This window comes from Colobus angolensis, unplaced genomic scaffold (assembly GCF_000951035.1).
Source record: "Colobus angolensis palliatus isolate OR3802 unplaced genomic scaffold, Cang.pa_1.0 Scaffold126, whole genome shotgun sequence".
NCBI classification, from domain to species: Eukaryota; Metazoa; Chordata; class Mammalia; order Primates; family Cercopithecidae; genus Colobus; species Colobus angolensis.
This window is the reverse complement of record NW_012113808.1, coordinates 5,021,487-5,035,699: the sequence shown is the minus strand read 5'-3', so window position 1 is coordinate 5,035,699 and position 14,213 is coordinate 5,021,487. Positions and strand designations below refer to the sequence as shown.

The 14,213-nt window shown below is 37.8% G+C and overlaps 1 protein-coding gene across 6 annotated transcripts in view; it reads right to left on the bottom strand.

Moving 5' to 3' along the window:
- PBX1 (pre-B-cell leukemia homeobox 1) overlaps window positions 1-14,194 on the bottom strand; it is a 302,032-nt gene extending 287,838 nt beyond the window's left edge. For 3 of the 6 annotated variants that reach the window (XM_011933346.1, XM_011933348.1, XM_011933350.1), the window contains exons 1-2: window positions 13,543-14,194; window positions 10,281-10,354 (exon numbers count right to left, since the gene is read on the bottom strand). In XM_011933346.1, the coding sequence (XP_011788736.1) occupies window positions 10,281-10,354; window positions 13,543-13,733 (265 nt within the window). In that variant the 5' untranslated portion in view covers window positions 13,734-14,194. The remainder of the gene's footprint in view (window positions 1-10,280; window positions 10,355-13,542) is intronic. The other 3 variants (XM_011933347.1, XM_011933349.1, XM_011933351.1) reach the window with 3 other exon arrangements.
- Window positions 14,195-14,213: the final 19 nt, after the last annotated feature.

Sequence of the window (14,213 nt, the reverse complement as noted above, 5' to 3'; positions counted from 1 at the left end):
AATGTAAAATATCTCATTAATTTTTATATTGATTACATATTGAAATATTTTCAATGTATTTAAGTTAAATAAGATGTATTATTAAAATTCATTTACTTGTTTCTTTTTACTTTTTTTAAATGGGGCTACTAAAAACTTTAAATCACTAAATTTAACATTACCATTTCAAGGCCTTAGCACAAAAAAAAGAGTGCAAAACATCTCAATAGTTTTTATATTGATTACATGTTGAAATATTTTTAGATATATTTGGGTTAAATAAGAAGTATTAAAATTTATTTCACCTGCTTCGTCTTACTTTGTAAAAATGAGGCTACTAGAAAATTTAAATCATTAAATTTAAAATTACAGGTGTTCACTAAAAAGCACTGTTCTATGAGATTCTCTCTGCAGAACTCTAGAAGTGGGGGAGGATGATGTGAAAGTGTGGAGATGCCTTTTGTTGCGTTTTGCCCAAGACTTTTATTTCTCTCACACTGACAATCATTTAACACAAAAGCTGGGTCAGGAAGCATGTTAGTGAGCCTCTAAAACTCCCGGACAGAGGTAGTAGAAAACTCAACCTGAACAGACAAGGCCAAACTGATGAGAGAGGTGGTCAACACTCTGTCATGTGGTTTCAGAAAAATAACAGTAGTGGCCATTAGTTGAGCACACTCATTGAACTATGTGCTTTATATTATTGCCTTTTCCAGACCACCAAGCCAACATCATACATATTATTATCTTCACCACAGAAATGAGAACATTGAAGCTCTGTTAAACCCAGTAACTCACTAATGTTACACAAGCTAGAATGGTTTCACTCAAAGTCCATGCTCCCTCTTCACACTAGATTACTATTCAGAAAATTCTCCAATCTTTTTCAAAAGTGTCTTCCCCTCCAGGAACCTGACCTCTGAAATTCCAGCATTGGAGAATCATTCCTTTGACTTACTTTTTTTCCTCTTTAAAATGCAAATAGTTATAACAGAGATTTCACATAAATCCTGATCATACATACTTCAAGTCAGATAAATTTATCAAAAACTTTTTTTCTTAGAGTATTGACCAAACATGACCATAAACACAGCAGAGTCCTAAACATAAAGAGGAGACATCATTGAATGGAGAAAGAGGTTGCAAGAATGAAAAGCTGAGAGTGCTGAAGACACTATGCCATTTACACTATGACTTAAGAATACACCCAGCTGAACGTGGTAGCTCAGGCCGGGCGCGGTGCCTCATCCCTGTAATTCTAGCACTTTGGGAGACCAAGGCCGGCGGATCACTTGAGGTCAGGAGTTCGAGACCAGCCTGGCCAACATGGTGAAACCCGGTCTCTACTAAAAATACAAAAATCAGCTGGGTGTGGTAACCCATGCCTGTAATCCCAGCTACTCAGGAGGCTGAGGCAGGAGAATCGCTTGAATCTGGGAAGCAGAGATTGTGGTGAGCCAAGATCGCACCAAAAAAAAAAACAAACAACATATATATATATAAAATGTACAGATTTTTGTATATCAAATATACCTCAATAAAGTTGTTTTTTAAAAAAAGTACCTACTGCAGCCACTCTGTAAAACAGTTTAGCAATTTCTTAAAATCTAAACATGGAGTTATCACATAAGCCAGCAATTCCACTCCTTATCCAGAGAAATGAAAACATATATTAATACATAAAAACCTGTAAGCACATGTTCATATCAGTATTATTCATAACAGTCAAAAATGGAAACAACCTAAGTGACCATCAACTGAATAATGAATAAGCAAAATGTGGTATATCCATACAGTGGAATAGTATTTGGCCATAAAGAAAAATGAAGTATTGATACATGCTACAGTATGGATGACCCTCCAAGGCATGCTAAAGAGAAGAAATGAGTCAAAAAAACATCAAATGTTTTATGATTCAATTTATGTGAAATGTCCAGAATAGGCAAAAACCATGAAGGCAGAAAGTAAGTTAGTGGTTACCAGGGGCAAGATGAAGGGGGAAATACCGACTGGATGGTAAAAAGTACTGGGTTTTTTTTGCGGGGAGAGGGTGCTGATAAAAATGTTCTAAAATTAGATTGTGATAATGGGTTCACAACTTTGTAAATATAGTAAAATCTACCTGTCTATCATTCAAATGGGTGAATTTCATGGTGTTAGAAATATATTTCAAGAAAGCTATAAAAAATAGTAAAAAAGAAATCTACTATGAATCAAGGCTGTCCTTATGACAAAGATAACATTTTTCCTAAATAAGGAACATATTAGAAAGGCAAGAGGTCAGGTTGCCCTCCATCAAAAAGTAGGTGAAGGATATGAACAGACACTTCTCAAAAGAAGACATTTATGCGGCCAACAAACATATATGAAAAAAAGCTCATCATCACTGGTCATTAGAGAAATGCAAATCAAAACCACAACAAGATACCATCTCATGCCAGTTAGAATGGCGATCATTAGAAAGTCAGGAAACAACAGATGCTGGAGATGATGTGGAGTAATATGAATTCTTTTACACTGCTGGTGAGAGTGTAACTTATTCAACCATTGTGGAAGAAAGTGTGGCACTTCCTCAAGGATCTAGAACCAGAAATACCATTTGACCCAGCAATCCCATTACCGCGTATGTACACAAAGGACTATAACTATAAAGACACATGCACACATGCTTATTGCAGCACTATTCACAATAGCAAAGACTTGGAACCAACCCAAATGCCTGTCAATGATAGACAGGATTTCCCAGCTACTCGGGAGGCTGAGGCAGGAGAATGGCGTGAACCTGGGAGGCGGAGCTTGCAGTGAGCTGAGGTCCGGCCACTGCACTCCAGCCCGGGCGACAGAGCGAGACTCTGTCTCAAAAAAAAAAAAAAAAAAAAACTAGCTGGGCGAGGTGGCAGGCGCCTGTAGTCCCAGCTACTCAGGAGGCTGAGGCAGAAGAATGGCGTGAACCCGGGAGGCGGAGCTTGCAGTGAGCCAAGATGGCGCCACTGCACTCCAGCCGGGGCGACAGAGCGAGACTCCGTCTCAAAAAAAAAAAAAAAAATGATAGACAGGATAAAGAAAATGTGGCACATATACACCATGGAATACTATGGAGCCATAAAAAGGATGAGTTCATGTTCTTTGCAGGGACATGAATGAAGCTGGAAACCATCATTTTCAGCAAACTAACACAGGAAAAGAAAATCAAACACTGCATGTTCTCATTCATAAATGGGAGTTGGACAATGAGAGCACATGGACCCAGCGAGGGGAACATCACACACCAGGGCCTGTCAGGGGATGCGGGGGGGGCAAAGAGAGGGAGAGCATTAGGAGAAATACCTAATGTAGATGATGGGTTGATGGGTACAGCAAACCACCATGGCATGTGTATACCTATGTAACAAACCTGCACGTTCTGCACTTGTATCCCAGAACTTAAAGTATAATTTAAAAAAAAAAAGAAAGAAAGAAAAGAAAAGGTCAAGTTGCCCTAAACTCACTTTGTGCTACTTTTCCTGCTTTGGAACTTTGCAAGTTGAATGGATAGGCTTACGTATCTTCAGAGAGAAGATGTTTTTAACTATGATTACAAAATGCCTCCAGTTGCTGACGCTAAGAAAACACCATCCCTAATATGCAATTCTAGCTTTTCAAGTGGTTGTTGTCCAGTTTGTAGTTTAAAAACTTTTTCTCTGTTCTTACCCATTCTCTTTTCCCAACCTCTTCTTCCAATCTAGTCCCAGACTTTTGGCCAGATATAGCCAATTCTCACTTTAAGAGAATAGCAAGGGAAGCAGGGCCAGGCATGGTGGCTTACGGCTGTAAACCCAGCACTGGGAGGCCACAGCAGGTGGATCACTCAAGACCAGGAGTTTGAGACCAGCCTGGCCAACATGGTGAAACCCTATCTCTAGTAAAACACAAAATTTAGCTGGTGAATGCCTGTAATCCCAGCTACTCAGGAGGATGACGCAGGAGAATCGCTTGAACCCAGGGGCAGAGGTTTCAGTGGGCTGAGATCACGCCACTGCACTCCAACCTGGGAGATAGAGTGAGACTCTGACTCTAAAAAAAAAAAAAAAAAAAAAAATTGCAAGGAAAAAAGAAAGCAAATCTTAAATTCAGCAATTTTTGTCTCTTTTCAGCATAAAATCAGAGTCTTGGAATTGGCTGTGTCTTTAGGGACCATCTGGTATAAGCCTCTCTATTTCATATAAGAAAACAAGTCCAGAAATAATAACAGCTAGCAGCTACTGACTGTTTACTCTATGCCAGGCATTGTGATTTACATGTATCACCTTATTTAACCTCACAGTGACCCACTAAGATAAATACCATTACGATCTGCATTTTATAAGGAAAATGAGGCACAGAGAGGTTTTTTAACTTGAATAAGGTCACACAGTTAAGAAGTAAAAGATCTAGGATACAAACTCAGAGAGTCTGGCTTTAAAGATGAGGTCCTTAACCACTACTATTATAGTTTATCATAAAGTTATTTAAGCAACTTTTCTATGGTCTTATAAATACTTAGTAGAAGGTCCAGAACTAGCACGGAGTATGATGTATACCCACCCCAATACCTGCGTAATGACAAAAGTTTCAGTAGAAGATGAAGTTGAAACTACAACCTAAATCAAAAAGGATGAATTTTCCACCCATTGCAATCTTGATTTCCACCAATAATTGAGAGATTGAAAGAGAGATGGCAGAGGTTAGAAGACCTCCAGGTAAGACACTATTGACCTTATTTTGCCATCACGGGGGTAGGTGTTATAATCTTATGACAGTCTATTCCTGTACCTTTTTTCCCCTCTGGGGATCACTCTGCTAAGTTCCGAGAAGTGACATCTCCGAGATGCAGATGGGGCAAAGATACAACAAGAGAATTTTCCTCATGAGTGACAATCGATTACCCCATTACTTAATTAAAGACCAGTAGACGTACATTTTTTTAGCCTGAAAGAGTTAAATGCAGTGCTATCCTGTGAAATAAAATATGAATCCTGAGATAATTTATTATAGAAAATACAGCACCTTAATTATTTACATAATCCAGGGAACTCAAAGCACTTCACAAGCAACTCATGAATTCTCTACTTATTTTATTTATCAATTATCACATTCCTTACATCCTACCACACCATTGCAGGTAAAGGGCAATGGAACCAAAATTATTATATTCCTCAAAATCAGGTTAATATGGCAATGAAAATGAATGGGTGCTTCTTAGGGTCATATGAGAATGAATAAGAGCTGTCTGGAGCTGGACCTAGGACACTGTCTCTATCATGTGGTGCTTTGGTAAACTTTTTTTTTTAAAGGAAAAGCAATAAAAGGTATATTTAGATTCACTTCACCCAGTTCAAACATAACACCATCCATCTAAAAGAGATTTGAAACAAAATTGAAGAATAAGCTTTCCTAAGATATGCCTATGACACAAAAGAAGTCAGGGTCATGCTGTACAAATGAAAATGTCTTCCAATTTAAATTATGTACAACATCTAGGTTTTGGTTTATTTGCTTGTTTGGGGGTATTTTTACAATTTTGCCAACAACCACAACAAAAAGTTCATGGATGTCAACAGAATGCAGAGGCAAAACCATGTGGGCAGGCCTGGTACCAGCAGTGAACTAAACACGCAGGCAGGTAATGCCCCCTTCTCAGCAAACAGCGCAGCCTACTATATAGAACCCACCCACACTCGGCCCAGCCCAACGCCCCACAGCTCCTAGTTCACAAGGTTCTACGTTTCCCCACTTATAAATCCCCTTTCAGATTCTTCAGTGTAACCTAAATCTCTCTCACGTCCAATCCTCACAGACACTCCTATTGTTAGAAAAAATGACACCAAATTTCCCAAAATCTCATTCTGGCAGCTTTGACCAAACAGCTCTTTGCACTTCTCAAAAGCCAGAATTGTTCTAATTGTAGTAGTAGACTAAAAATGGAACACACAGAAGTGACTAAAAAGAAAGGACATTTCTCATCACAAGTTCTTCTTATATTATTTCTGTCAGAGTTACATTGTTGTAGGTCTGTAGCTTATATCCACATTATAATAAATAAATAACACAGGGTCTAACCACATTACTTCTGCCTTAACACACTGTACCTGAAAGATAGCATCAGGTAAAACTGACTTGTAAGTTCCTTTCATTTAATCCCCTTTTCTTTCCTCGGCATCTTTACCACAAGGGAGAAAAAAAAAATCAACCAAATTCTTGAATTTTCTCATCAGCAAGAAAAGTTTTTGCATTTGATGGCTATCGATGAGCTTCTATGAAAATGACTCCTAACACTCCAACCCCAAAAGGAATCTGATCAGAAGCTGCTCTAAATGATTTAAAGTTATTTTACTCCTATTCTGCTCAAGGCCTAATACCATCAGAATTCTCTTTCTGCAATCTATAGCTTCCTTCCATTACCCACCACCCCTCCACCTATATATGCAAACATACACACACCATATACATACACACACAAATTATTCTCTAATGCTTTAAAGGGGAGAGGGGAGGAGGAGAAGTCCCATAATGTAATTGCTATATTAAAAAGAAGTGGCAGGCGAGAATAGTAAGGGAGGGTGTCAAAAGTGAAATACAGTAGTAGAATTAAAAAAACACACACGCTACAGTTCTGTGATGGGGGTGTTAATTGAATACAGAGAGAAAAGGAAAGAGAGAGAACAAAAGGGTGTTAAGGAGCAAAAAATAAATTTTTTTAACCTCCTCCAAAGATTTGATTTGCGTTAACTTCAATGCAGACAATGCACAGAGGACAACTGGCTGAAAAGTGCCATATATAGCTATTATGTTCTAAAATTAAAAACTATTCGCAACAATTGCAGCTATTCATTGCTATCCATAAATATTCTCCTTAGTAAATGGCATTCAATATTTTTTGTGTTTTTCTCATTTTTAAACTTGCGTGATTTTGACACAGAAGTAAAAAACAGGAAATGTTTAAAAATATATTCAAGGTTTTTTTAAAGAAATGTAATATGCTTGACTTTTTCTCCTTTTCTTCTATCCCAACAACCCCATTACCACCACATATACACATATGCAAAACTTAGCCTATTACTAATATGCCTGAAGACAAGGAATGGATCTTAAAAATCCCAAAGAAAATGTTATATTAAATGATCCAAAACTCTAATTGTCTCTGTATTCCTAGAATGAGTGAGCAGATAAAAGTCACATGTGAAATATACATTGCTATAGGTCTTGACAGGGTTTTTTAGCTGCTCTTTGAGATTCGCCACTCGAGCATTTTGCTGGCACTTCTTCTTAGCATTTATTTTTTTAAAAGTGAAAAGGTATTAAAACAAAAACTACCCACATTCTGAAGCAAGAAGACACATGGGTTCTTTTTGTTTTGTTTTGTTTTTTAAATATTCCCATAGTAATTTCTGACTTAAACACCCATCAATCAATTGTAATTCAGACGGCACTGCCTACTTTGAGGTGTTACGTGCGTGTGTGTATGTATTTTTAAAGTTCCAAAAGGTTGGTAATACATCTTGGCCAGTTTTCGTATTTACAAGTATAAAATCATTAACAAATGCAAAAATGCAAAAATAACCAATCAATGCAATTACCAAGTTCCTCTCAAGAGTTCTGCCTAGGTGAGCCAAATGTATGAACTTCGTGTTAGAATACGAACAAACAAAGCCCACCGTAAACCAAGTAACCTCTATTATTATTACAAGCATTATAATGCTTGAGATGGAAACTCAAAAATACTCATTTAATGCAAAGAGGCTTGAAAGTAACAATAGAAAAAGTCCCCACACAATAAAGGAATGTCTGTGAACTGATCACTCAAGCGATCTTTTCACCAGCTCTGTATCAAAAAGAGGAAAAAAAAAGCGTTCCTGCAACTTTACAGACACTTTGTTCCTCCGACACATCAACTGCATGGAAGATATGCTGGCAAAAAGATTCAAGGCTCCAGGGTCCTGAGTAGCCAAGTAATCGTGCTTTAGAATGAAAGGGCTCTTTTCAGCACACCACACTTGACTCCTACCTTTAACACAACACTCAACAATCCCAGGAGAGGTTTTTGCCTTCCCTTCAATCCTTCCAACACACAAGTTGAAGACTAAAAGGGAGGTAAGCCTTTGTTTTTCCTCTACTTTCACCCAGGGGTGCCCTCTTAATCCAAAACTTGTGTGTGTGTGTGTGTGTGTGTGTCTGTCCCTTAACACAGGGGGCAATGATTCTTATCACTTTCAATTACATTATTTCATAAACTATTTTTTAATGTATTATTCTAGAGACAACACAAAAAAACCTTAATTTAGATTTAAGTCTCTAAACATTAAATGTATTGACACAAAATTCAAAAAACAAAACTTTTAGAATGTTATTTTGACCAATATGCCTACTTTACTTCCTATCACTATACTTGAGCCAATATGAACAAGGAGCGAACTCTTTAACCCACACCTGAACCGGATCTCTATTCACACCCACCCACTTTGATCTACTGCCTCAGTAGGTTTTAATTAGGAAACTGGAATTAAGCACTTCGGCCACAATGTACATTTAAGTGCCCTGACAGGCTTCCTTCCAAGAAAAATCTGATAGACTTTCTTTAGTCCATATGATCACATATGCTTTTATATTTTGATTCTACATTTCATGAAACAAGATCAGCAGGAACTCATACTCGATTAGAAACAAATCTCAACAAACCAAATATTCAAAGTAAATAAGCATCAGAGATCAAAGAAGAAAAAAGAGAGAGGATAAAATATATATATATACACACGCACACACACACACACACACATACACACACACTTAGGTTTCCTACACTGGGCTAATAGAAAAAAAAAAAAACTAAAAAGTGTGACAAACTGGAAAAAAGCTCTCTTGATATTTGAATGCACAGTCCATAAATCTTTTAAAAGGTGTCTCACAGCTAAAATAATGCAATTAACAGGTTTGCAATAAGGTTAAGCTTTGGCAAGGCAACCTGGAAGACTTAGAGGTCTGAACATCACTTCTCAGGTGCTTTGTCTAGAATGTTATGCACAACACAAATAAGATTCAACAAAGGAGCTGCGTACTAATTTTACACGCATTTCAAGACCCAAGTAATTACATATTCAATCAACAGTCACATCTTGAAACTATTTTTTTTAAAAGAAAAACACAGAGAGCTCTCAAAAAGAAAGCCACCCTGTGTGCCCTCTCCCCCCACCCTTTTTTATGTGTAACTATCAATGTATATCAACCAAGCATGCAATCATATTTATTGTCACTTTCATTCATGTCATGCCCTTGCTTATATGGTTTAGATATGAATTATTGACTGTTACACTCCTTGTTGTAAAAAATAAATAAATAAATCGGATGTCAGGTACTTTGCACTGCTCTAAAGCGAGCGAGTAAGTCAGAGCCCAGCAGAGGCTCCCGCTTTATATAACCACCCCTTGTCCCTCATCTTTATTCCCTGGTTTCAGATTGCCTTCTCAAATCTTTCTTCTTACAAGGGAGAGCTTTACCCACTTTGGAAAATTAAGGATTAAAATAAACAAACAAGGGGATGTTGCTAAATGTCCTTCCCAGAGCATCTGTTGTTTAAGAACACCTCTGATTGATGGCTGCTATTTTTTAATTGTTGCTTTAAAATTTAAATGCCCTCCTGGGATGTGTTATAAGTGTGTTAGTCCATGATACGAGGTCTAGAAAGTAGAAAAACAGCAGAGTGAATGATCTCATGGCATTATACTCTCCCAAACCCAACGATTCTCCCTGCAATAAAATCACAGGCCACTCAAATACCGATAACCTAATGTTGTATAGCGCATTCCACAAAGGTATTTGACAACACTCTCTGTTGAGAACCTCTAGTCTGCTGTTTTGTGTAATTACAAGAAAAAAAGGAAAGGAAACTTCAGTTTAGCACCCCCATGCCCAACTCCAAAAAAATTAGGGTTTTAAAAATGGGCCGAAATATATTCCTTAAAAAAATGAACTTTTACTTTCATATTTTTGCCCCAAAGATACATCAGTCTATAAATTTCCTTTCAGAATCTATATTTTAGCCCCAATCTCAAAAAGGCTGGAAATAGAGTTATGGAAAATTAGCCAATAGTGCTTGATAATAACTGTCAAAGAAACTTGGTGCTTTCTTTTAAGGAAAGCAGGGCTAGGACTTCCTATTCGAATATGAGGTCAACCTTGATGGTACTTGTATTCTGAAATTTTAATATTTAAATGATAGATTTGTGACTGCTGGTTAAGTGATTTAATTGGCCAAAGAAAATGCTAAAATGTTGGAATCTCATTCCTACCTGTTTTTTCTTTGATTTCACACAACACATTAAACAAGGCAGGCTTCATTCTGTGGCAGTTTAAAGCATGTTTTCTGCAAGAAAGAAACAACATGATAGCTTAGGTGGACTCTCAAGATCAAACTGCCGATAATGCACAGGGTGAAAACATTTGAACATTTAGACAAAATTATATACCAAGCATAACTCTATGGCATGCTTCAATTGTTTTCATGACTTAATATACAGAGTCCCGCCATGGAAAAAGAAATAATGTTAATTAGCAGGGAGAGAGTAGGGATTTAACTACAGAACAGAACTAACCTAAATTAGGCCCATTTAGGGAAAGGTTTTTTTTTTTTAAGTGGTTTAATCAAAGTGTAATTCTTAAACCCACAATTCTTCCCAGGACAATGAATACAGCAAAGCCAAAGGCGTAGGTTAACAGTTTTGTAAAATCCATGCAACGACCACAGCCTAGGAACTGTCTGCCTCTCGGTCTGTGTGTTTTCAAATTTAATTCATCCATGTGTTCGAATTCATTCCGCAGATGCCCCTGTATTCTCATAAACACAAGATGCTTGAAAGGTCTTCTGAGTAGAACTGTCAATTTATAACATTTCAGTCCCCAAGTTAAAGAGTATGGAAATGCATTGCCAGGGGGCAAACATACCCATATGGGGAATAAATTCATTTCTCTGTGTTCACATTATGCCTCTTGTGCACACACTGCTTATTTGCAGGTGTTGAAATTCAATTATTTACAATTAGGACCTTGCACCCATTGGGGGAAAAATAAATGCAATTTTGTCTTTTAGATTAGTGATTTACCTGGGGTGTGTGTGTGTGTGTGTGTGTGTGTGTGTGTGTGTTCCGAATGCACTTGAGGAACAAAACAATACCTTTCCTTCTATTTTATTATGGAATCACTTAGCAGAATGATACTGTTTTGGAAACAAAATACTGATCATATCAGCTATTAGTTAAGGGAATTCTGTCTACTAACTAAAATTAATGTGTAAAGATAAATGGAAAGTTCTGGCACTCAAAACACATGCAATTCTTTTTTAATCCCTTTGAAAGTTAAAAAATAGACACACATCCTCATGAAGAACAGAGATCAGAAACATGCTCTGTGTAGTGTACAGCAGGGGAGTAATAAACTCAAAATTCAAGACTATCAAAAAGAACACATGTATCCAAACTATTACTGGTTTACTTTTGTAAATAATAAATATACATTATAAAGGTGTGACCAGAAAAAGGAAAAAAGGACATACTATCTACTGTTTATCCAAAAAGAAAGCTTAGCGTTGATTTAAGTTCTCATGTGGGGTGGAAAAAAAAAGATGGAAAATAAAGTATTAAAGACCTTTCCTGGGTCTTTTAAAATAGTTTTAATTAATTCTATTCTTATACATAGGACCAAATGCAGACAAAAATTCTCACACAGCTTTATAAAAATATTGCATTTCCACAGCACACAAACGGAGCTAGCTATAGAGGAAGAACTGAAAATTTCCCCATCCCAAAATTGTATCTGATCTCTCTCTGCATCTAGGCCATTGAAAGGGGGAAGTCGCCAAACCCTGTTTGTCCTCAGTTTCACAAAAAAAGAGAGACTGAACATCAAAAAAGTAGTGAGTATCTATTCTTACTAGCCCCTTCCACTTCACAAACTTGTTTTTAAGCCAGTTTATTGGTATGTCTGGGAGTATTTTTCTAGAACAATATAATAGAGAAATATGTTCCAATTCAAAAGAGAATTGCCAGTGGGAAATCTTCCTCTTACCATACCTATTAGCTTTTCTTCCCATAATAAAATTTAAAGAGGGCACCAATTAATTTTTAAAATTTCCCCTATTTAAACAAAACTTAAAATGCTTTGAGTCTTTCAAATTTCCAAGTTTTCAAACACCCATAAGCCTTAGTACTTTTGAGTTTACATGTTGCATGTGCTTGCAGCTAAAATTGAGTATAATTCATAACATCCATGTTTTTAACTGCTTCCTCTCATTTTCTCAACTCAGATTCTTATTTCACTTAGACAAAAATACACATAATGATGTCTTCTCCATATAACCAAGTCATCTGAAGTACAGGAGTTGTGTATATTTGTTTACAGGATTTTCAAAGAAAAAAAAACGCTACTTCGGAGATATAACAAAGCTGGGTTATTGTACAGACATATGTGGTCATTAGATTTTTAAAATTCTTGCTTTTGAGTTCGGCCTTGGGCAAGCTGTTAGCGGGTTGTCACTTAGTCTATGTTTTACTTTGAAAGAGAATTTACTGTAAAATCCTGGAGGAGAGAACTATATACCTGGCAGTGGATTAACTTGAGAAGCTACACAGTTTATTATGTTTCCTAAATGAGACCTTCATGTCCTATAGTATTGAAATACATAAAATTCATACATGCTTTCATTTCTAAGTGGTCCTGAAAGAAGCATGGGGGAAAAGAGCATGCTTGATTTTTGTGCCCCCACCCCTTTTTAAAGGACCATACATAGCTGTCTGTGTCACGGAAGGTTAGTAAACCGGCTCAAATTAGGAGACAATAAAGTTAAACTAAAAATCTGAGTCTCTTAAAACTAACAAATATACCTAAAAACAAAATTATCTTTTCATCAACTTTTTAAAAAAACAAAATTAAGTGAATGCAAAATATATTCTGGATAGCTGACAACTACTGACAAAGAAATGCCCTGCTTTTTTGTTGTTTTGTATTTTGGGTAGGGGGGAAAGAAAGGAGAAAATATAAAAAATAATTTTGGACGGGAGAGTCAAGAAAGAAAATCAAACTCGCTGAATTAGGTAATGAGTCAACTAAATTTGCAAATAAAGTGTTCTTGGGACATTTTATTTTGTAATGTTACAGAGTCCCCTCAACAAGAAGGCATGGAATGCTGTTCAAAACTTGACAATTTTGCTTTCTCTGATACTTTTTTAAAGCAGTAAAAAGTGCCGAGGGCCGCTTTTGGATCAGTTGGCAGCATTTTCGCCGTGCCTGTGTGTCTGTGTGGATATAAATGAATACCCCTATATTCACACACACACACACAATATGTACACAGCCACATCTCGGCATGGGCGATTACACTTTCGATAACAACGCTCCTTCAAATTTTACTCCTCCGCCATGTAGTTGCTTGTCAAAATGAGAAAAGAAATAACATTTTTTTAAAAAGCGCTGTGGTGATTCAGTTCCCATTGTTTCCCCCTGCGAGAGGGAGAAAAACAAAAAAACCCCAAGAAAGGAAAAGAAAAGCCTCCATCTCACCTGGCCTGCGCCTCATCCAAACTCTGGTCTGTGATGGTCATAATTTGCTGTAAAATGTCTCCAATGTCCTGCTTCCTCCCGCCCTCCCCCTCGGTCCCTCCGGCCCCATCCTGCAAGTGCTGGGACAGGCCGGGGTGTCCGGCCATCCCGACCCCAGCATGGGAATGCATCAGCCTGGGCTGCTCGTCCATCTCCAAAGGCTACGGCAGCCCCCGGCTCTTCCTCTTCTGCTCCTCGGCTCGGCTCCTGGGAAGCACCAAGGCTTTTTATCCTTCAAGCTTGTCTTCAAATCCTTTTCAGGATAAACAGGGAAGGGGGAAAAAAGAAGACCAAAAGAAAAAAAAAAAACCCCTTTGGCTTTTTAGGGGGGGGGGGGTGGGAGGGGGGGGGGGGAGGGGGAGGGGGCGTGAAGGGGTTGCGGGGTGAGGGTGGGGATAAGGGCTGGTGGGGAAGGGTGTTGACTCCAAAAAGCAAGAAAAATAAACCACCTTCCCACTTGGCGAAAAGAAATCAGAGCTGGCTTTAGGTTTTTCAGTCCGGTCTCCTTTGCAAGGCAGAAATGGGCTCCCGGCGCTTAAATCTGTGGCTTAATCCTTTTGCAAATATGCATTGATCGGGAGAAAGGAGAGGAAGGCAGGGGGATTGCAATGCAAACTTTCCCCCCCCACCCC